Source organism: Solea senegalensis, linkage group LG12, assembly GCF_019176455.1.
Source record: "Solea senegalensis isolate Sse05_10M linkage group LG12, IFAPA_SoseM_1, whole genome shotgun sequence".
NCBI classification, from domain to species: domain Eukaryota; kingdom Metazoa; phylum Chordata; class Actinopteri; order Pleuronectiformes; family Soleidae; genus Solea; species Solea senegalensis.
The window spans coordinates 15954049-15976149 of record NC_058032.1 but is presented as its reverse complement, the minus strand read 5'-3'; the positions used below and the strand labels follow the sequence as shown (position 1 = coordinate 15976149).

The 22101-nt window shown below is 42.2% G+C and overlaps 3 protein-coding genes across 9 annotated transcripts in view; 1 reads left to right on the top strand and 2 right to left on the bottom strand.

Moving 5' to 3' along the window:
* The window catches only part of mtus1a (microtubule associated tumor suppressor 1a), a 30611-nt gene extending 29072 nt beyond the window's left edge, over positions 1 to 1539 (top strand). For all 5 annotated transcript variants that reach the window (XM_044039471.1, XM_044039470.1, XM_044039472.1 and 2 more), the window contains one exon: positions 344 to 1539. In XM_044039471.1, coding sequence (XP_043895406.1) covers positions 344 to 572 — 229 coding nt within the window. In that variant the 3' untranslated portion in view covers positions 573 to 1539. The remainder of the gene's footprint in view (positions 1 to 343) is intronic.
* A 393-nt stretch (positions 1540 to 1932) lies between these two features.
* pdgfrl (platelet-derived growth factor receptor-like) lies at positions 1933 to 6733 on the bottom strand. The gene is made up of 6 exons (XM_044039479.1): positions 6476 to 6733; positions 5560 to 5833; positions 5312 to 5463; positions 3875 to 4168; positions 2696 to 2832; positions 1933 to 2277 (listed from the first exon to the last, which is right to left on the bottom strand). Exons 1-6 carry the CDS (start codon positions 6528 to 6530, stop codon positions 2095 to 2097), a joined length of 1095 nt encoding a protein of 364 aa, XP_043895414.1. The 5' UTR covers positions 6531 to 6733; the 3' UTR covers positions 1933 to 2094.
* A 602-nt stretch (positions 6734 to 7335) lies between these two features.
* Positions 7336 to 18951, bottom strand: slc7a2 (solute carrier family 7 member 2). Of its 3 annotated transcripts, none has more exons than XM_044039477.1 (12): positions 18710 to 18951; positions 17162 to 17538; positions 16920 to 17075; positions 15923 to 16088; positions 15373 to 15509; positions 15070 to 15292; positions 14143 to 14282; positions 11703 to 11805; positions 10791 to 10999; positions 10538 to 10704; positions 10327 to 10435; positions 7336 to 9299 (listed from the first exon to the last, which is right to left on the bottom strand). In XM_044039477.1, exons 2-12 carry the CDS (start codon positions 17529 to 17531, stop codon positions 9103 to 9105), a joined length of 1977 nt encoding a protein of 658 aa, XP_043895412.1. In that variant the 5' UTR covers positions 17532 to 17538; positions 18710 to 18951; the 3' UTR covers positions 7336 to 9102. The 3 variants fall into 3 exon arrangements, with proteins under 3 accessions (XP_043895412.1, XP_043895411.1, XP_043895413.1); XM_044039476.1 differs by having other exon boundaries at positions 18714 to 18951; XM_044039478.1 differs by lacking the exon at positions 14143 to 14282 and adding an exon at positions 13709 to 13845 and having other exon boundaries at positions 18714 to 18951.
* Between the last annotated feature and the right edge of the window lie 3150 nt (positions 18952 to 22101).

The window sequence follows — 22101 nt, the reverse complement described above, 5'->3', positions numbered from 1 at the left end:
GACAACAATGTTGTGATACAGTATATTGTTCACTTTTTGTGCTTTACACAAGGTAGCACTTTGAAGACACGCTTTACACTGTACATTCCTGTGTGTCACATTTCTTAAAACCTACAATTTGTAGCTGTTATCTAAATCATTTCTAACTTAACAAAATAAATAAAATTTAATTGTCAGCAAGAACCAGTGTGTTTAGGGCGCAGTTTCATCCTTTAAGCTTTTTGAATAAAGACTTGTATGATGTCATTACTGTGTGCAAATAGTTTTATAAACAAAATGAACACACAGTTTGTTTTTAGCTGTCGGTCATTTCTGAGCTGTTTGTTGTGTTGACGCTCCACAGACAACTGTCCACAGAGCAGGCCATGCTGCAGGAGTCTCTTCAGAAAGAATCCAAGGTGAACAAGCGTTTGTCCATGGAGAACGAGGAGCTGCTGTGGAAGCTTCATAACGGAGACCTGAGTAGCCCCCGCAAGGTGTCGCCCACCTCCACCTCCCCCTCCCACTCCTTCAACTTCCAGTCACCTCGCAGCTCCGGCCTCTTCTCCAGTCCTCCTCTCTCACCCAGATAACGATAGGCCCCTGCTTCCGGGAAGCAGAGCGTCACATTTGAGTTATCCCTCCAGAACATGGAGCCATGTTTGTTTCCTGTTTGCTTAGCCACACAGCAGTCTGACTTTGGCTCCTGCAGGATTAGATGAACTCTTACAATTTCTGTACAGAAGCGAGAGACTTGAACATTGTTGCACAGAAGCACTTATAAGCAAGGCCACCACGTTTGTTTGCCTTTCACATCTGAAACTATGGGTGAGGGGAAAAGGAAAACTCAGGACTTCTATGAAATGAATCACTATTTTTGTCACTTATGTTTGTTGGTGGAGGCTTTTTTTTTTCCCCTGAAGCTCACATACAATATATGCTGTAAAGAAATGCATGCACATGTATACACCTGTGCAGATTCAGCCCTGCAGTGAGAAAGGACTTCTGTGTGTCTCCACAGATCACAGCTGAGAAAGGTCTGATTTAGTACAGCTTTGAATGCAGAGGACTGTGTCCCTCCTCAGGGTGTGTTTTTATTTCAAATATGTTGAATTCCTGCACCATTTCTCACAGCTAAGTGCCGTCATATTACCAACATCCCACTGCTACTCAGTCATTAAACCAGTTTTGCTCAAAAGGGAATTTTCATACTCAGTCAAGTTCAGAAATCTTTAATCTCAGTATTTGTTCATACTAACAGTTAAAATCCTCATTGGCCTCAGGTTCATTCATTTGTGTGTTTGACTGATTGACAAAGGGACCAGTCCAAGTCTTTGTGCATGTGTTTGAGTCAGTCATCTTTCACTGGACCCTCCTTTACATTGCAGCTTTAAATTTGGGGTCTTTGCAAAGATTTGACCAGAAGAAGCCTTGCTTTCACATGTCGGATACACTGCATCTTGGAATTGTCTCAAAAAGAGTATTTTGTGTGGAATTGATAATATTGGTGTGTTGGCCCTGTTTGAAATATGCAATTAAAGTCTTGTATTAAAATTAAAATATGTTAGTTACATATTAATTTATTCAGGTATAATGCTACAAAGAAACCAGATTACACGTTCTTTTTCCCCATCAGTCCAGTCTTGTTACTGTTGTTCAAGTCAAAAAGCCTTGAACATTTTTTTTTAAACCACACAACAGCTTAAGCCAAAATCACAACAACCAGCAACTATTCAGCAAAGTGGAAACTGCAGCAAGTGTTGCATTGGACCAAAATAAGTTCTGGGCCGGCCCATCACATTCCACATATGGAGCACATTAGGACACCGGCCTGGTGCACTGCTAAGCTTCAAACCAGGTTCTGACTTGTTTTTGTGCAAGTCTCACTGCTCCACTAAAAGTTAATTTTTAGCTTCAACCTTGTAATTGTAAAAGACAAAAAGAACTCTTCAGTCAAGAACATAACAAATCTTTATTCTTGTCAACGTTTGTAATCTAAAAAATACATCCATTTTAAGTACATGTGGATTTGATTTGCTCCCACTGGTCTGTGTGTTAGAGTTGCATATTAATATGTGAAAAGCTCTGGAATATACCACGGGGCCTGGTGTTGGACTAGTGAATGTTGATTCTGACGACTGTTTCACCATTTGGGTTTTTGGCTTTACAGACGTACGCTCCAAAGTCAATGGTCTCCATGTCCTCTACAGTAAGGACACTGTGGGTGAGCCGCGTGGTGTGACCCATTCCTCTATTAACCAGCCGCCACGAAGTTTGGATGTGAACAGGTCGGAGATCCTACACAGTAAAACAAAACATAGATACTGTTTTTTGTGACTGGTCGTTCATCACGTATCATCGTATTTATTTCTGAGACTTTGTGAGCGCTTCTTTGTGTTTTCAGTCGTACTCCAAACTGATCTGAAATCTGTCTTGACAAGAAACAAATGACTTCCTGCATGCAGAGCAGAAAATATCAACTAAACACCACTATCCTGAGAGTCGTGTGGAGCTGAAAGCCTTAATCAGCACTGTGAGAACAATGGTCTGAATGTATCAGACCATCATTATGATCATTTGTTCATATGTAAAAGTTTAATATCAAGTAATAACTTGATGCTAATCTAAAAATAATAAAAAAGCTTAAAATCCTTCAATAACTAATGACAAAATAGCACATTTAAGTGTGAATTTGACCTTGTTTTATGCCTCTTACCTGACCAGGATAAGACCACATGAAGCTCACGTCCACGTCCGGCTCTCCCAGCACGGTGCACGTGACATTCAGGTTGTCTCCTCCTCTCAACGACTCTGGAGACGAGTGCAGGCTCACAAATGGTGGACCACTGGGAACTGACAACACGAGAAAGGCTAACAATGTGATTTTTGGAATATCTCTTTATATTCATGTTAATATCTGTTGGTGTAGGCAACAAGCTCAAGCTCACAAATGTAAGTCATTATGAGATGTCAAACGTGATGCTGATGGCGTCAAACATGAGCTTAACTTAATTTAACGCTCCACTGTGGAACTTCTTTTGCCCCCTCCTAGTTTTCCCCGCCCCTTGACCACCCTCTCTCTGTGTGAGAGAGAGTGAGAGCTCAGAGACGGAACATTTATTCATGTTGTATATCTTTCTTTTAATGAGTGTTTACTTGTTTAGACTGTCCAGGAAACTTAATTGGTGCTGCGTGGTGAAGGAAACAGCAGCAGCTGTGTTTGAACGTGCAGGCACATATTCAGGCAGGTGTTCGAGGAGTGGTTGATTGCGGTTGGCAGAGGACATATTTTCAATATTGCGTAATCGTGTTCGTGTGAAGCCAACATCGTGAATAAGGTACGATTGTGAAGTCCTAGTCAATGTTCAGGTTTATTTTTAGCAGTGCCGTTGTATAAAGCTGTGTGCTTTTTCTGCCTCGCCTGCTCAGTTTCGATGTTAAATGCTGTGTGACTGACACAAGTGTTGCCACAAACAAGAAAGCGTGGAAAAAGTGGAGCTTAATCAGCAAAGCGTGAGCTCTTTTGACAATGATTTGGATCGAACAGCTATTCCTTCATATTTAAATGTCACAAACTGCAGCTTTAAGCTAAAATATTCACATTAAATGTTATATCATCCAGATCGTATGTTTTTTCCAACTCAAATGGCAAGCCTCTGACTCTGAAATACAACCTTCCTCTAAGGAGCTGACGAGGCAAAGCCGGCACTTGATTCATGACTTTGTGAAAATGCTTCTCATGGCGGTTCTTCCCTTTTTGTGAGTAATTTCAGTGACGTGCTCTATGGTCACGTTTGACAGTAAAAGGCGCAGGGAAATTGAATGAGCAGCCTGTCACACGTGTTACTCTATTTTCGAGCCATAATGATGTGTTGTGTGATTGCCGTGTCCGTACCCTCCACGTAGAGCAGCTGGTACTTTATGGAGATCTGAGGTGTGCTCTTGGCCACGGCCTTGCAGTAGAAGACACCCTGCTGATCTTTAGTGGGGCTCTGGAAGACGAAGCCTTTCGTGGGGTCGTAGGTGACCAGGGTCTCATTGGTGAGGATCTCCTCAGCAGGAACCTCTCTGTGCAGGCTCACTTTGGCCTGTGGGTCAGTGACACGACAGGGCAGCACCGCAGATCTGTCAGGCCGCAGGTACACGATCTCAAAGTGGATGGCAGAGGGGACGAAGAGGTTGTCCTTGTCTGGTGAGACAGAGGAAACACAACCAGTTGGTTCTCTTTCACTAGAATAGTGACTGTATTTATATACTGATAATTCAGGTTTTTGGCTTCTATTTATGTATCTTCAAAATGTTTCATTTTAGAATGAAATAGTCAAACATTATGGCAAACTTTCTTCAGAGCTGGAAACCCTTAAAGTTAGTTTACCAAACAGTAAAAAACTGTTTAAAGCTAATAGCAGAATAGCTACTGCTGGTGCAGTGTCTGTACTGTGAGATATTTAAAAAAATCAGCTGTGAATTTTACAAAACATGACATGAAACCTATGACTCATTTTAAAGCATAGCACAACCTTTCAGTTGATGTGAGGGGTTTTAAAAAGACACCGATGCTGATCAACCAAGCCTGCATTTTTGTTTCATTCCAGTAACTGAAGATTGTGCAACTCCTTGATGTTTGTTGTTAACGTCAGCTAGAATGTATATTGTCACTATATGAACCTAATAGAGCTAAAGGAATAATACACTTGCATCTGTCAACACAGAACCTTTGCTTGTCTCCAATATTCACTCAGCTTTTAAGCTCTGGTTTTGGTCTCTTCACAAATCTGTGTGTGTGTGCGGCTTGGTGTTGGGCAGGTATTGCATACTTGAGCTTTTTCAGAGGTTTGAGGTTTCAGTGACCCATTAAAATTCTATTGCAACTCTTATATGAAGTAAAAGTTGCATGGTGTGGCTTTTAAGATGCTGAATAACTGAAGAACTGAGCTAATGTGTCACCATGATCAACACATGTCACCATAAGCATAACCATTCGAGTTATTCTTTCTTAAGCAACTTTAAATCCACAATGTGTTTTCATGTATTTGAAGGACCAGTGTGTGGGAGTTAGCAACACTTAGAGGGGAAGTTTTATATTGTAAACAACTTTAAATACCGTCTGGCTTCATGCTTCCAATCCAAGTGTGTCTAACAAACTACGCTGGCCTTCAGGCAGCAAAGGCCACTGTACAAACATGGTGGTACGATATAGAAAGGCTCATCCCACACTAACAGTTCTCAATTTTCAGGACATGATAAACTAATGAAACCATCATTATAAATATGCTCTCCGATTTCTGATGATTGAGCCCCACTAGATCTTGCACACTGGTCCTTTAATCACCTGTGAAATAGATGTATGAGACATAGGCGCGTTCGTGGTCCTTCTCACAGTCAGTGCCATCACACACTATCACCCAGCAGCTGTAGTGCCCGGTGTCAGCCGCAGACGGTGACGTCAGGATCAGCTGACTGTACTTGTCACTCTGCTTGATGCTGGAGACGGAGGAGACAAAATGTAACACCTTCACATTCACGTCAGCTAATGGTTAGATAAGTTAGTTAGTTAAGAAAACAACGGATGAGTATAACCTGAGGCGTGAGTCGTTGAAGGTGTCCAGGTAGGCCGGGTAGGACCATCCGATGCTGTTGCCTTTGCAGCGCAGCTCCATGTTCTTCCCAGGAGTCAGAGTTGTGCTCTGGCCCAGGCGAAGGAATTGGCCCTTATCCAGGACCTGGGTCAGAAGGGACTGGCCTTTCCCGCCTGCATCCTTGAGTTTGGGTTGTCGCAGCTTCACCCGTTTTCCCCCCGGCCTGATACGATTCTCTCCTGTGTCTTTTCTTCGCTTGACTTGCTGGCAGTCGCCTGAATTAACAATAATAATAATAATAACAACAATAATAATGATAATGAATAATAATAATAATAATTGATCAGTCTGTGACTGCACTTGTACAGGAAGTGTGAACTCCTTGTTATTGGTACGAAGTGTGAAGAATCCATACTTTGTTTTGACAGACTGTTTTTGTTTGTTTTTTTCTCAGTGGGCAAAGAAACCATGAAGAGAAAGTGACATGATTGTTGTTTTCTTCCTTAGATCAGCACTAAGGCCAGTTAATCAAAAACACCTGTCTGTTTAAAGCTCCAAAAGCCGTTGGTTTGCACAGGCCTCTTACAAACTCATACATCTTAATGCAAATCTTAAGCAAAGTGACCAGTTTACACATGTTGTATATAATTCAAATGTGACAAACTGATGGTATTTATTCTGCCTGGGGACAAAGAAACTGCTGACAGTGTTTATCTTTGTCATTTATGGCTAAGAATGACCTCACTGTGAATTCACCTCCCACTCCACAGTCTGGTCCCAGACAGTATTTAAACAAGCCTCAGATGATCTAAGCCTCTCATACTTCCAGGTTGCCCACCATGTCCTCATGGTGAAATCAGCAGCAACTTCGCTTCACTCAGAAATCTACTCGACACAGATGTGGAGACTTTACTCACCGCCATGGAGCTCGAACCAAAGCAGCGCCAGGCAAAGCACAACCCAGAACTTCATGGTATGTGTCGATGTGAAGATTAATGCAGGGGCTGCTCCGAAGGGTCAGAGAGGTGAGAGCTCAGGAGGCGAGAGGGTCAGGCTCGGAGCTTCGCTGGAACTCTGCAGGCTCCAGCTGCTCCAGCTGTTTAGATTTGCAGCTCCATCCTCGTCACAGACGCAGAGGAAAAAAGAAAAGAACTATTTAAGAGCCACTCTGTTCTTGCTCTCTCTCTCTCTCTCTCTCTCTCTCTCTCTGTCCTCAGATACCAAGAGAGGAGATGCATAATCTAGAGCCCTCTGCTGGAATAAATGTGAAGCCTACTGTGCTTTAAAGGGCCATTCCACTAAACCCACAGCTGAACTGCGGGGGTTTCACATGTGCTGCACATCTGTTGGCATCCTGGTTTGTGATGTAACAGCAGGTGTTTGCATCCAAATACTCCTTAAAAGCACATGACATCATGTAAAATTATTGCAACATGGTAAATTTAGTTTATACAGTATAGGGAATTAAGAGTCCTGTGGTTATAAAACATAGCATTGTGTCTCAATTAAGAATATTCTTCTTTTGTCTTACTGCAGTGCTAATTCTATTCATATTTAATATATTATTTTATTCTATTTTGTTCCCATAGTGTACCTCTGACCCGTTTGATACAGTAAACTCCCCTAGTGTGGGATCAACCAAGTTAAATCTAGTCTAATAATTGGCCACATGGTGGCAGCACTGTCTTGAAAAATAATCATCAGCTCTTCATGGACAGTTTTTGTCTAGCATAAACAAAACATGTGTATGATAAAAAAGGAAACATGTCAGTCTCTCTTTGAAAATAAATGTATTGTATTTGTCTTTTTATTGCAGTTGGAAACAAGTGACACTTTTATGAGTTTAATTCTGCAACTTCACTGGAAGTTGAACCTTTAGTCTGGTACATGTAGAGCACCCACCTCACTCCTCACTGCTGCACACACACACACACACACACTTATGTATCCTTATAATTTTAATCCTAACCGTCACCAGAAATGAGGTTCTGTCTCATTAGGAGGAGGTGTTGGTCTGCATGAGGACTACTGGTTTATGCCAGAAAAGGTCATACAAAGATAGACACACACACACACACACTCACACACATACACACCAATCAGCGCATCGTATCCTACAGCTGCAGTGTCTGATCTCTCCAAAAATGTGTCTCCACTTCAAATGGAGTAAAACCTTATCAGTCAGGTTCTTCTGTAAACCTGGAGCTGAATCTTTCTCTTCATAGTACAAGAAAAACATGGATGAATTTTCAAACTGGTTAAGAGGCAACGCAGACCGTGGTCACAGAGGAGGAGAAACAAAGACAAGGAGAAAAAAATAATTTTTCTTTTCTCCATTAATACTTCAGTTTGAAACAGGTTGTTTTTGCATCGTGTTAGGTGGTAAACAAACAGATATAATCACAGCTCTCATAATTATATCAACAGCCAGTCTGTCACTGTTTCCAAACAGCCTGAACGTATGACACACATGAAAACACAGTGTGATATAGAAGGAAACTACAAATACTGACTGAGCAGAGTCCTGACTCTGTAACAGATGCTACCAGTTCATAGATGTAACACGTGTAAAAAAAAAAAAGCCAAGCTGAATAAAACCAGAACTTAATACTTAATAACTACAGTAAATATTGTTGTGATTTGTTAGATTATACAGTATCTGCTGAAGCCTGAATATCGCTACACTTTCAGGTCACTGACAGTCGAATGGCTACAAGACTATTTGACATATTGTACACTGGTCTAAATATGTCAGTGTTTTTAGAATGATTTTATATTTTATATCTCAATTTCACATTAATGCACGTATCATTCAGAGACACGTAGACCGACTCTGAATGTGTCAACATCGCTGCCATCTTAGGAACATTACTTATTTCAAACACAATCTTATGGAATTAGTAGCCTACAATATAAACACGATTAATCAGAACGAGATAAATGTCAACGTTAGTGTGTTTTATTCTGAAGTTTCCATGTCTGCGTGTATTGGTTTACACGGTGGACCTGCCCAAATCAAGATGGCAGAAATGCTGACGTATATATGTCTATAATAATTCCACCTCTTACACTCACGTAAGAGAACAAGTGCTTTTTTTTTTACATACCACAAACCAACATTACTAACAATACAAACACATGAACTGACGTATCAAAGTCTAATGATGTTCTGGACACACGGAGAAAGACAGAAAACATATGATTAAAAAAAACAAAACAAAACAAAACTGGAGTTCATACTGAAACAGGAATTCCTTGCTTCAGTGTGAGAGGAAGTGAGCCTCACTCTCCAGTGTTACCGTTCTGTTCACTTCTGCCTCAATGCTGTCCATGAAGTACAATGTGACGTAACAGGACCAATCACGGTGACGGAGCGTCTCTCCATCATACAGAATACTGACTTTGCCTCTTGCTGGCTGAATGTGCTTGTGACTGAAGCACATGTGGTGAAACAGTGGATTTAAGTGCATCGAGGCAGAGCTGCAGTGTGCTTTTAAATGCAGAGTCTGTTGCCTCACAGAGTCTGTAGCTGAGCCGGTAAACTCTAACACCGGCTCGTCTTCTCTGGGATGATGAATTGCTCCTGGTCTTTTCCTTCCGTGCCCACACCGACCTGCTTCTCCTTGCTGCTGTTGCTCTTTTCCTGGGTGGTGTTGCTGCTGCTGGTGTTTTGGGGACTCTGGAGTAGGCGCTGGCGCTCAACACTGTGCCATATGCCATAGCCAAAGTAGATCAGGAAGCCTGAGCAGGGGAAGTGATGGGAAAGATGCTGACAAACACACAGGCTGCACATTCAGGAGGATTCTCATTTATCCAGGTCATGTGATTCTCAGAACAAGGGCCTGTCTGCATGGACTTTGCATGTGTGTGTGGGTTTTCTCCAGGTTCTCCAGTTTCCAGTCATCCAATGTTGATATTTAGCTCTTGTGTGGGTGATCATGGGTAAAAAAATAAGTATCCAATGCGTCCATTAATGGGATCACTGACTTTTACATTGTCTGACCTGATCTGATCTGATCTGGCTCTCGACCTGGAGACAGTTTTTAATGTTGTCCCCCTCTGTAATTGAGTTTAACACCTCTGCAATACAGTATCTACACTCCTGGGGATTTGCTTTTTGATTTAGTTGGACGTGTGATTAGAAAATGAATATCAGTCTCTAATGTTTGGAACCCTGACTTATCACATCACATTTTGGTTGAATTACATTGTTTTCCCCCCAGTTTTGTGGCTTGACAGGAAGTCTAGAATGGTATTTCTGTTTTATTCTGATAGATTCACCAACCATACCAGTATCTCTTGATTTGTTACTTGCTCATATTGTTTATGTTTTTATTTTTCTCAACATTTTTAAATGTTCCTTATGTCTTCTCTATGAGCCCTTGACTTGTCTTGAAGTGTTTGGCCTAGGAGAACCAGTTCTGCAGTTGTATTTGTTTGACATCATTATGATGTTAAACATATTTGTGTTATAGTTAATAAAAGGTTTGTGAATGTGCTTCTACAATGTGCCATTGTGTGGACTGGAGTGGAACAGCTTGTCACGGTTGTGGTTTCATTTTCACGTCATGATGTTAATGTTCCTATTGTTACCTGGTCTTTCACCATGGTGGACATACAGACAACAGTGGTCTTCAGGAACCTTTATGGTTTCTGGTCCCTGGTGCTTTAATTCCCTAATATGTTGCAGCGGAAAAGCTTTGTATGTTTGAAATATAAAAATGACAGGAATCATAATTGTTTGGACCTGTAATGAAAAGACACTCACCCACAGCCATCCACACAGAGAAACGTATCCAGGTATCTCCACTCAGCTGAACCATGAGGTAAATATTCACAAATATACTCAGAATGGGCAGAAATGGCAGAAGAGGCACCTGTGATGACAACAAGTAAACAAGAATACTTGTTGAGAAGCTGAATCAACGCCATTCCTTGATGGATGTAATCAGGAGAAGACATATTGAGTGTGTACACACCATGAAGGAGACCTTCTTGTTAGTCTGAGGCTGCCTGCACACCATGAAGGTGCAGCCACTGAAGATGAGGAGACACACACACAACAACGCCAGGATCCACACTTCCATACCAAGGACGGCGCTGATGTGGTACGTGGTGAGGTAGCTGATCACGCACACGACCAGCACTGCGACAGGTTATCAAATATTTAGCAGGCTGCACTCTTTCAGTACGTTATGAACATAAATGCATGAAATAAGCCGGCTTGTCTACCCAGGACACTGATGGACATGTTGACCACACTGGAGGAATGCTCTGAAGGTGAGACAGGAGGGTGAAGGACAGTCTGCAGGGCGGAGCTGCCGCTCTTCAACATGTGGAGGTGGGACTCTGACTCTGTCAGCTCTGACTCGCCCTCTTCCGAGGACAGGTAATCCCTCTCTCCGGTACCTGCACGCTGCACCAGAGCGTCTGGCTGATACCTGCAGGAGAGACGCAGCGAAGGTTAAAGGTGGGTAAGTAGCTGCTGTTTCTTTAAATGCTGCATCCCAAACATCCCACAAGTCAAGATTCCCTACGTATCTATAAGATTATGAGATGTACAACTGACATTTTACACAACTGCATTCCATTACTTGTTAGAGTTAACACTTTTACACACATTTCTGTGAGAAAAGAGGCTGTTTTCTAACTGTTCAGACAACTGTCTAATCACTGGCCACTTGTTTTTGTTTGCTTCTGTGCACCTCCCAGAACCAGAATTTTCTTTTTGTAAAAATCTGACCTCTGACTTGCTGCCTGAGAAGCGACTCTGCTTCCAGGGTTTAGTTGTTGTTATTGTTGTCGTGTTTGTTTGTTTGCCATAAATAGTTTAGGGCAGATTTTAAACTTTTCAAAACAAGTGAGGCCTGAAAATCTAGTTCAAACCAGAAAATGAACACTGTGCCAGTGTCTGCCTTGGCTGTGGTGATGAGTTAAGCAAGTACACGCACCTGGGTAAACATGTTCATACAATGTGAGCATTCAGAGCTCTTACATCACCGGTATGATGCCACGACCTGATGTGTACATTTCATAAACCGAGAATCATACCTGTGGGCTCATAGAGAGGCAGCCAGGAAAGCTGTTTCCAAATACTGCACAGATGTATGTCTTTACATAGTGACTTTTAATAAATGTACCCACCTGAGAATGAGAACACACGCAGCAACCAGCGAGTAGGCCAGCAGAGTTCCAATGGACATCATGTCAACAAGGGCTTTGAGGTCAAACAGGAAAGCCATGATGGCTACAGCAAGCAAAAAAATAAGTAAAGTGGTAAAACAATTACACACACATCCATAAGTGCAACAATAATATTCTTACAATTACAAAAGGGAACATACACCATTTAACAAATGCACATCAACACGATCAGGAGCAAATTAAACGTCATGCAGTAATGTTTTCACAAGGCGAGAGCCGACAGCTGTGATCATCTCCATACCATGTGTCGTTTGATGTGAGATACACTGCGGTGTTGACGCTCTTGTATCTCAGCACCTGACTCCAGTGTGGAGCTGATCTCAGCGGTGCAGCTCAGACTAAGAGCAGTGGTATGTCCGCTGCTCCTCACAATAACATGAATTAACAACAACAATAACAGAGAAAGATTGCCTGGACAGTAATGCCAGGTGTTCAGCACATGTGATACAGCCACTACAACAGGTCATGAACCCCCGCTGAGTACAGTGAGCACTGTGCACCTGGGTCCTACTGAGCAGGTAAGCTTTAACATTCAAGATGGTTTATGGGCAAGTATGTTTGTACAAGTGTATGATTGCTTTTGAGATAAGCTTTGGGCCTGGGCCTTGCTTCACAGAGGCCGCCATCTTGTGCCAACAAGTTCCCACAACAGCTCAAATGGGCAAACCAGCTGCATGTTGCTTTTCCTGCTGTGAAGCAACTCTACTACACAAATGAGAGAAAACAGCTCCACCCTCTAAACCAGATGCCAGAGGGAAGGTTGATGAGTTGGGAGAATTCAAAGAATTAAAAGGGCATTAAGTCCTTTCTGGTATGTGAGGGCCACTGTAGTTGCCTGGCATGCTTTCCTGCATTCGATGTCGCTAATTCTTTAACACCTTTAAAGTATCAACTTCAAAATACCTTGCAATCAAAATGAATGTAATAGCTGTAATGTAATCGCTAACACCACACAACCACGCCGCTCTAATCCATAGATTTATATACTAGGTACGCGGTGAAGGCTCTTGTGCTCCGAGATACAAAAACAGTCGGGGACAAGCAAAAGGGAGAGCATTTTACTGGATCACCAAAGATCTCTAGAGACGGCAGAGTTGGATCAATGCCATAAAACATACGCAGCTTTTAGCAATTCCACTCAATAGATGCCAGAGGATTGAGCAGAGAGCAGCTAGCTGATAAGCGTTGGAGACACTAAACAATACCGAACCTAAAAAGCCTCTGTACCCCTTTCAAAAATGTCTCAACCATAGAGCTGGTTCCCTGTAGTGCAAAGCGCCCAGGTTCGATCCTGCCAACGATCCTTTGCTGTGTGTCTTTCCCTCTCTCTTCCTGTCTTTAAAAAAAGTGTTGAGAAACAGACTGCGACTGACATGCTGGTGTAGCTACTTTTCTCTCGGACAGTGAAGGTTTGACAGTAATCAAGTCAATCACGAGCACAACTGTAGGCAACTCAAATCTACAAGAAGAGCAAGGTTAACACTTCTGTCAGTAGCAATAAATGCTACCATTAGCATTCTACAAGAAAATAAGCACGATGACATTATTGATGGTTTTCAACATCAATAATGGTCAGAATGTTCATCATGATGCTTGATGACTGGCTTAGGTTATTACAGATACTTGGACAGAGTATAGCTCACCCACCACACAGTGCATAAGGTGATGTACATTCCAGTTGTTAACTTTTTCTTGAACTAAAAAAACACTCTTGGACGTCTCTTGGAGGTTGTCGCACCACGATGAGCTCAATGAGGCAAATGGTGATTTATTTGATTTAAAATGAATAATGAGTGTAATGTTTTGCGGCATGCTTTGAGAAACACCATCACTAAGATTTACATGCAGCCATCACCACCTGACGACATAGATACAAATTAAAAACCCAGAGCAAGGCCACGCACCACAACCCCAACGAGAGACGGGACCTTGTCACGGCAGCTTACCCGCAGTGGTACCTGCTGCCATGGTGGCAGCCACAGGCGACTGGCGCTTACTCACTTGGGACATAAATTTGAACAGAATACCATCTCGTGCCATGGCAAAGAGAATGCGTGGCAGAGGGAACATGGAGCCCAACAGGCTACAGGGAGAAGAGGGTTCATGGTTAAGTTGGGAGCATTCTGGGATATAAAACATGACCTGTATGACTGTGAAAGACCAACGCGTCAGTGACTGGAAAAACTCCAGCAGAGTGGTTCAATTAAGGCAGAACATTTGATAATGATTTTGTTTGTTTGTTTTTTCCAGAAAATATTTAACAGGCAGAGAAAAAAACAAATCATTTATCTGCAAACTTGACCGCGTCTTTCACAGTTTATCGGTGGGAAGAAAAAAAAAAGCATTAGTGATCTCACTCGGACGCTCCCCTGGCTCTCACCTGCTACTACACCGGAGCTCATAGTGGCAATAAGTGGGGTCTTCGTCTTAGGATTGATTCGGGCTAAGGCTTTGAAAAGCACCCCATCCTCTGCCATAGCATAGATTACACGAGGCATAGGGAAAATGGAGCCCAGCAGGCTGCGTGAAACAGCAGAGACATGCAAGGCCAACACATTAGTCCAGAGTCACAGAGAGAGAGAGACACAGAGAGAGAGTCACATATCTTTAAAGCTTCAGAGCTTGATTACATTCATTCAATCACAGTGTCTTTCTTTCCTGTGGTGTCATCATTCCCTTATATCCATTCAAAACTGTATATGTGCCACTTAAGTTTTTCTTAGTCTAGTGTCTTGGTTTCCAGGACGTTTTTGTCAGGATTCTGACAAAAGAGGATGTTTTTACGCAACAGTTTGCAGCAACATCAACTGCAGAAATGGATTATCTGAAATCGAACCGATTTAATGTGTTGTGAAATTTGATAATACGCATGAGGGAAGATCATGGGATGAGTTAGTCAACGACATCCAGCAGAATTTGTTGACTGAAATCTGAGCCCGCGCTGAAACCCTCAGGAAAGAAAGACAGAATTAAGATACACCAGACACAAACTTACCCACACTGTTTATGATATTTGAATTATAAATAATGCATTAAAAAGACATGCCGGTATGTCACAAGAGAGAGAACGAAGCACTGCACACGCTACACCTCGTTAAGCAACAGGAATCAATCCAGTAACAAGACAATGACAGAAATATGGTCACATTTTTGACCAGATCTCATTGCCATTTTCACACATCGCTTGTATGAATTTAAGTAACAATCTGCCGACTCTAATACGGTAAAACTAACCTGAATATGAGTTCATCTGTCATGAAAACTGATGTGCTGTCTCAACGTAAACATATCTTGTTAGAACACTTACCTGGTAGAAAGGGCACAGAGTGAACCCACAGCCACTACGTATTTGGCGGGGGACCATCCCACATATTCAAAGGCCATGGGCAGAGGGCTCTTCTCATCCAGCAGGTAGTAGGGCATCATGAGGGTGAGTGCGGCAGACACACCAAAGTACGCCAGGAAACACACGGTCAGTGACACTACGATGCCAATGGGAATGGCCCTCTGCGGGTTTTTAACCTCCTCACCTGTCACAAGGACACGCAGAAACATTTACATTAAGCTCACGAGGGATGAATAAAATCACCCTAATCGCTCTAAGACTCACCTGTTGTCGCAATGCAGTCAAAACCAACAAAAGCATAGAAGCAGGTGGCGGCTCCAGCTAAAGTGCCACTGAAGCCATAGGGCATGAATCCACCGACGCCATAATCGCTGCTCACGTTTGCTGTGACTGACAAGTTCCTGAAACATGTGCACTGGTATTTAAGAACAACACTGGGACGAAGAATGTAGATGATTAAAACAAGGCGTAATGTCATGCTAAGCTCAGCTAAGCTTCCAGGTCCACTTCCACGTCACCGTAGAACATGGTGGACTCCAAAAAGCAAAACCCTTGTCTAAAGTACTCCTGAAATAATTGTTTTGTTTTATTTTTAAAGCAATTATATACTAATACAAACACACATATTATGGGTAGTATATTCAAATTCTATTGTAACATGCAAATGCATATTTAGCGTTGATTTGAAATGTGCATTTGCTCAATCAATTTGATTTAAGTCAATTCAGAATTGCATTAATATACCTGCTTCTTATCAGTTACACATATATCTATATAACGCAGTGTATTGTTATAAGTAGATGAAATGAAGTACCTTGTAACTATGGTGACATTTATGAGAGATTCTTCAGTTATCTTCCAGTTGTACGTGTCTCCTTTGACAAAGCCAGAGATGATGACAAACAAGAGCACGAGCACATTGACTGAGGTGAAGACTTTATTGACCCAGGCTGATTCCTTCACCCCAAACGACAGGAGCCCTGGACAAGCACAAAGACAACCGTCATGCTGATGATGAGCAGTAGTGCTGTACACGAGACTGGTCTCAAGACTGGACTCAAGACCACTGACCCTTCTTAACTCTTAGACTGATTTCTTTATAACTGGATGGAAAACATCCATGTTTAAATGAAACCAACAACATTATTAGTTAGAGAGTCTTTTTCAGTGCAAACATTAAATGGAGGAACATTAGGTTCATGGAAACAAGAGAGGGTTTCATCATAACATTCTGACCATTAGATGAAAAAGTCTATTAAAAATCATTGTAATAAAAATAACTATCAATGCAATGTTATGGTTATTATGAGTGATTTGATGTAAATCATCAGAAAATATGCTTTGTGGAAGTGAATTTAAGGTCTTCCATAAATCCTTATCTTCTTGGGTCCCAATTATCGAGTTAGATAATGTGTGTGGTCACAAATCTGACCATGAGTAATGAAAATGGTGCACTCTGGGTCATTAACAGCTAACCCTAAATGACATGAACTTGCCATCCCCACTTGTGACTGTGGGAAAGAGGGTGCTGCTATGACCATAAAAATGATGAAGGGTTTTTTATTTTTATTAAAGGATGGGGGTGAATGTGTTCTCCCAGTGGACTGGCAAATCTGTAGCCTCCAGGGAGCATGTGCCCCGCTCCATAAACCTCATACTCAACCATCTTTCTTTTTTTGTTTGCTTTAGCTTATCAAAGTCAGCTTTTTAAAAATAAAATGCACGCATGTTAATTCCCATTCTTTCCCTTAAGTTTTTGTTTTTTTTCTCATGTCAGGCTGAGTTGTATTATTCATTATTTGCTGCCTTACCAGAGAGCAGCAGAATCAGACAGACGGCAAAGAAGTCAGGGTACTGAGCCAGACCAGGGGAGTTCATGCTGAAGTAGGTTTTACAGAAGGTCTCTATGTGTCCTCCTATCATTTCATCAAATGTGCCACTCCAGGCTCTGGCAACTGAGGAGGTGCCTGTGAGGAAAATGAACAACAGTCTCCATGAAGACACACCGTCATCTGGAAATAACGTCTGAATCGGCCACTTTTCAGAAACTCACCAATCACATAGGACAGAATCAGATTCCACCCAGTGATGAAGGCCCAGATCTCGCCCACAGTTACATAACTGTAAAGATAAGCAGAGCCTGTTTTGGGGACACGGGCCCCAAACTCAGCGTAACACAAACCCGCCATGACAGAGGCCAGGGCAGCAATTAGAAAAGAGATGACAATGCTGGGGCCAGAATCTCCCTTTGCGACCTCACCGGCCAGCACATAAACGCCGGCGCCCAGGGTGCTGCCCACTCCCAGAGCGATGAGGTCGACGGTTCCCAGGCAGCGGCAGAGCTTAGAGTCCTCCAGGCTGTTCAGGTCGACCACTTTCCTGCGCACCAGGGAGCGGCCAAATGACAGAACTTGCTCCAGCATGTTGACTCTGAAGAGGGAGAAACCAAAGAACTGAAACTACGTGCAGTGCAGTTCACCTGCTCATTTTAGTCCTCTACAAACTGGTTTACTCACACATGCTGTTTCTTATCACGTTCCACAATTAAGTGGGGAATTTTGCTTGGTGTGTGTGTTTGTGGAGGTGCAAAGACCCCCTCACTGTCATCAATATTTGCACTTTTTCTAGCATTCACTTGAAGGTGCAAGGTCAGTAAAAATCAAAGCTGTGTGAGTGTCGCGTGTTCGGCCCACTGTATAATTTCAGCAGCTTTTGCAGATTGTTCAGAAAAGTCTGTTGCACAATGTGTTAAGATTAAACAGGGGTTGGGGTTAGATCTGTTGACAGACATGTTAAACCTACACAATATGACATTTAGGAATGCCACACTGCAGCGTGGTTAAGTTCAAAGAGTAAGAATTGTATTTGAATCTATTGTTTGGTGTTACGGTGCAATTCTAAGTAATCAAAGGCCTGCATTCATAAGCGGACCATGAATGCACCGACACTGCACAATAAAGACATTCCAGTAGCTTTCTCTCCTAATTACATATTCAAAAAAAGAATTCATGAAGGGAAACAAATGCAGTTTTGATTGTCTTGATTGTAAAATGTTCCTTCTTTCAGAGACTGAGGGGCCAGCATGAATTGCATGATTATAATGTCATTATATGATAAAATGTGTCTGTCGTAATAGTTTCTAGCTTGATTTTGAAGCCAAGGCTCCATCTTTGAACTGAAACTTTGATTTACTTTATCCCAAATTTGCACTGACAACCGTCCAAATATGCATTGATCTCCATTTAAGTGTGAATTTTTAGACCCAAGGGAAAAGACAGCTCATTAACATGACAATGTGGACTGAATTACAGCATCTGACAGCAACACAGCGTATTAAAAATTGGAACTCTCATAGACCTGGATGAAATTCAAGTGAAAATCACGTTTTAGAAAAGCTACGTACATTTATACAAATTGCTAAAGTCATCCAGTTTGTCAGGTATGATCATGTCAGACAGTCATGTACAGTAACCTGAATATTCTACACTGTACAGTCACAGCAACAGAAAGCACTCTGCATCTACTGTTAAATTAATTATTCTGAAAGTATATGCAGATTAATTGTAGCAAACGTATTTTTTGTTTCATTGGAGACACGCACCTACCTGTTAGACTGGCTCTGTGTGGATATGACACTGAAACAAGAAAGCTGTCAGAAGAGCTTCTCTTCCTGCTTTCTCCTGCAGGGAGTCCTTCAGAAGATCAGCTGCACATGTAGCACAGGTAAAAGTCAAATTACATGCAGTGATCCCATGAACTGCAGCAGTAAAACTCCACTGGTCCGATCAACTCTAATTCACTATGCTGGCATGCACAAGCACAGTGTGCAGAGCAGTATTTTACTCCTCCCCTCTATGTCCCCACTGTTCCTTCATAGGAGCTCCAGTCCCGCCTCAGCCAGGGGAGTGACGTGCCCCAGGGAGGGACACAAGGGGGCAATGGGGTGGTGGTGGTAGTAGTAGTGGTGGTGGGGTGATGAGGGAGTATTTCACCTCCATGCTTGTGGCTTTGGTGCAGTTTTACCCCGTGGAGACAACAGTGCACCATGAGCTCTTGCTGTGGTATTACACAACAGAACAGAGACGAGGAAAGGCAGAAACTGGAACTTCTAATGTTCACTCAGGTCAAATAGATCCCAGCTGCCCAGATGCTTACTGCACACTGATAAATGGTTAGGCAACTGGCGTAGACAAACATTGAGGCAGAACAGTGTTTACCCAGTGCAGTGCCGAGGAGTGCTGCTAAAAGCATGGGTGCTGATTGGTCAATGAAGGGTGGACAAGCTACAGTACTGGGGGTTAAGTCCCCTTAATGGAAGACAGATATTGCTCAATTCTCCCTGAACTATTGGAGCCATGGACACAACAAAATCAATACCACAGCTTTCTGTGCTAGAACACCAAAAGCCTGCATTCTCTATAGCAACCTCTGTTCCAGGTTTGAGCTCCTGGAGTCACATTTTTCAGGCAAGTCTCAACTGAGGCTGAGTGTGCAGCAGACAGTGTTTCTGCCAAAACCAGCTCAAACCAGCTTCAGACCTCAGTGGGAAGGTGGCAGCTGAGCCATAGAAACACCATCCAACTCACTGACCAGAGAAGTAACAGCATGACAACAGTCAGTCCTCTCTGTTTGTCCATCCAGACGGCCAGCCAAATATCATGGCCGATCGCCCACCAAAGCTTGGCTGCAGGGGCTGATGATCTGACCTGCATGCTGATGGGAAAACAAATGCATTCTTTAATGGTGGGCTGACTGGAGACACAAACACACACACACACACACACACTCTACTGTACTTATGTATGAAGACTTAATAAAAACAGCCAAGGGTTTGTACACACAGGAGAATATGACTTCCACCAAAGCCAGAAAACATTTAAAATGTCACACTGGAGGTTTAAGTGTAGTCATATTTTGCTACTATACCTTCTAGGGCTAACAATTAATTCATTAATTCATTATCTACTGCTTTTTCCTCCACGTGAGGGCTGCGGGGAACTGGAACCAATCCCAGCTGACACCGTGGACAGGTCACCAGTCCATCGCAGGTACAACATACAGAGACGAACAACCATTCCCTCTCACCTATGGTCAATTGCAGCTATTGTGGATGGAAAAACAGTGGGTCAGTGGTCAGTGATGGTGAATCAGTTAATCCAATTGTGAAGCTAATATAGTTGAGCATATTTCACACATATTTGCACTATTTGGACGAAACGAACAACATAAAACATTGACACCAACATGACACCATTATATCCTTACTTTCGGAATGGGCATTAAGTGTCTTCACATTCAGGTCGTCATTGTAACCATGGTGAGGGTGGAAAGGAATCACCGGCTCACCGTATTTCTTTGTTGACCTGCACTAATTGTGTGAAGCCAATTGAACGCATTTGCCCTCCAATGGTTGAGTGACCTAGCTTCAAAAACGTGGATATGGTCAACAGATTGAGTGTTGTTTGCCTTACGGACAGCAGCACTGCTCGCTCCAGTTAACACTGGTGTCACCAGGAAATGTTAGAGTGAACAATTACAGATAAGACAGACAACAGCCAGAGTGGACACTGGATCAAAAACAGCAGCAATGGTTTGGCCTGGAGGATACTTCAAAACAGCAAGTGATGAACAAGATGAACCAAGGTCAGAGTTATGACTTGCAATGATGAACCAAAATCCCTTTTGTGGAATATTAATGAAAATACAGACTAGTAAACATGAGATAAGAGACAAAAAGCAGCGGTTAATCCACATGACATGTCCAAATTGGATATGTAAACCAAATCAACTTTATCATCAAAGATCTATGTAAACATAAGCAGCTCTCTATAGTGTGTGTTTTATGAAGTTAGTATGAGCCACAGTTTAAATGCTGTACCTCTTGAATTTAATAATGGTACAAAGCCTCTTCATATTACATTTTAATAACAGTCAGGAGACTGAGCCTGAAGACATTACCTGTTCTTAGTTTGCCTAAATTCTCTTTTTATTAGGTAGGAGGATGAAGCATTATCTTTGGATGTATTGATTGTCATTAGGTAAAACCCTCCCTCCTACCTGTTCATCCAGAAGTGATTTCCTGTCAGGTCACTGCAGGTTTCTGTGTGGAGGCTCTGTTTACATTCAGGTCAGTAGCATTTATGTTGCAGTCACTGTGTGTTTCCATCTTTTGTTGCAACACATCTGGGAACAGAAACAGATTCCTTTACATATGATCTGATCTGTCCAACTATCTGTTGGGCTGTTGATTAGTTATGGCCACATGTGCTTCTAGTCCCTCGGGATACAACTCCTCACAAAATATTTTTTTTTTACTAAGAAAGATAAAGTGTGGAGTACAGTAAAGCTGTCTGACCACAGGACAGTTCTCAGATTTACAACTCTAAATAAATATTTGCTTTCATAACTTCCTCTTACACTGTCTAGCTCATTTCATATCTCTTTCTAGCCCTTTATACAAGGTAATTACTCTAGCTATGTACCAGTGATAAAACATACAATCTTGTTAGGATGATAGGATTTCTCCTCTCAGCTGGGGAAGTGATTTTATAGAATTTAGGGTTCCTCATGTGTGAATACAGCACAGTAGGAGTGTGAGTGTGTACAGCAGAGCTGCCAGGCGTCAGTAAGTCAATCACTTCTGCTTAGTTTAACCAACCACTTTTTATTGTTTTCTTTCTGTCAACTTGCCTGCAGCAGATGGCTGCTCTGCTCAGTGATGAACAAAATATTGCAGATTATATTCAATCATAATTTCTCTTTATTTCACTCACCAAAACAATGGACCTTTTTCACAGCAAACATATCGACAGCTTTTAGCAATGAGAGCACAGATGACAATAACAATGGCTCTGTTCAGTTCCAGTAAATCAGGACAATGTGAGCCAACATGTACACCAAAACTGACAAAGCTAAATGGAACCCAGCCATTATTCATTTGATTATTTACACTTGTTATTTTCCTACTGTGACCTTAAGTTTTAGAAACTTGAG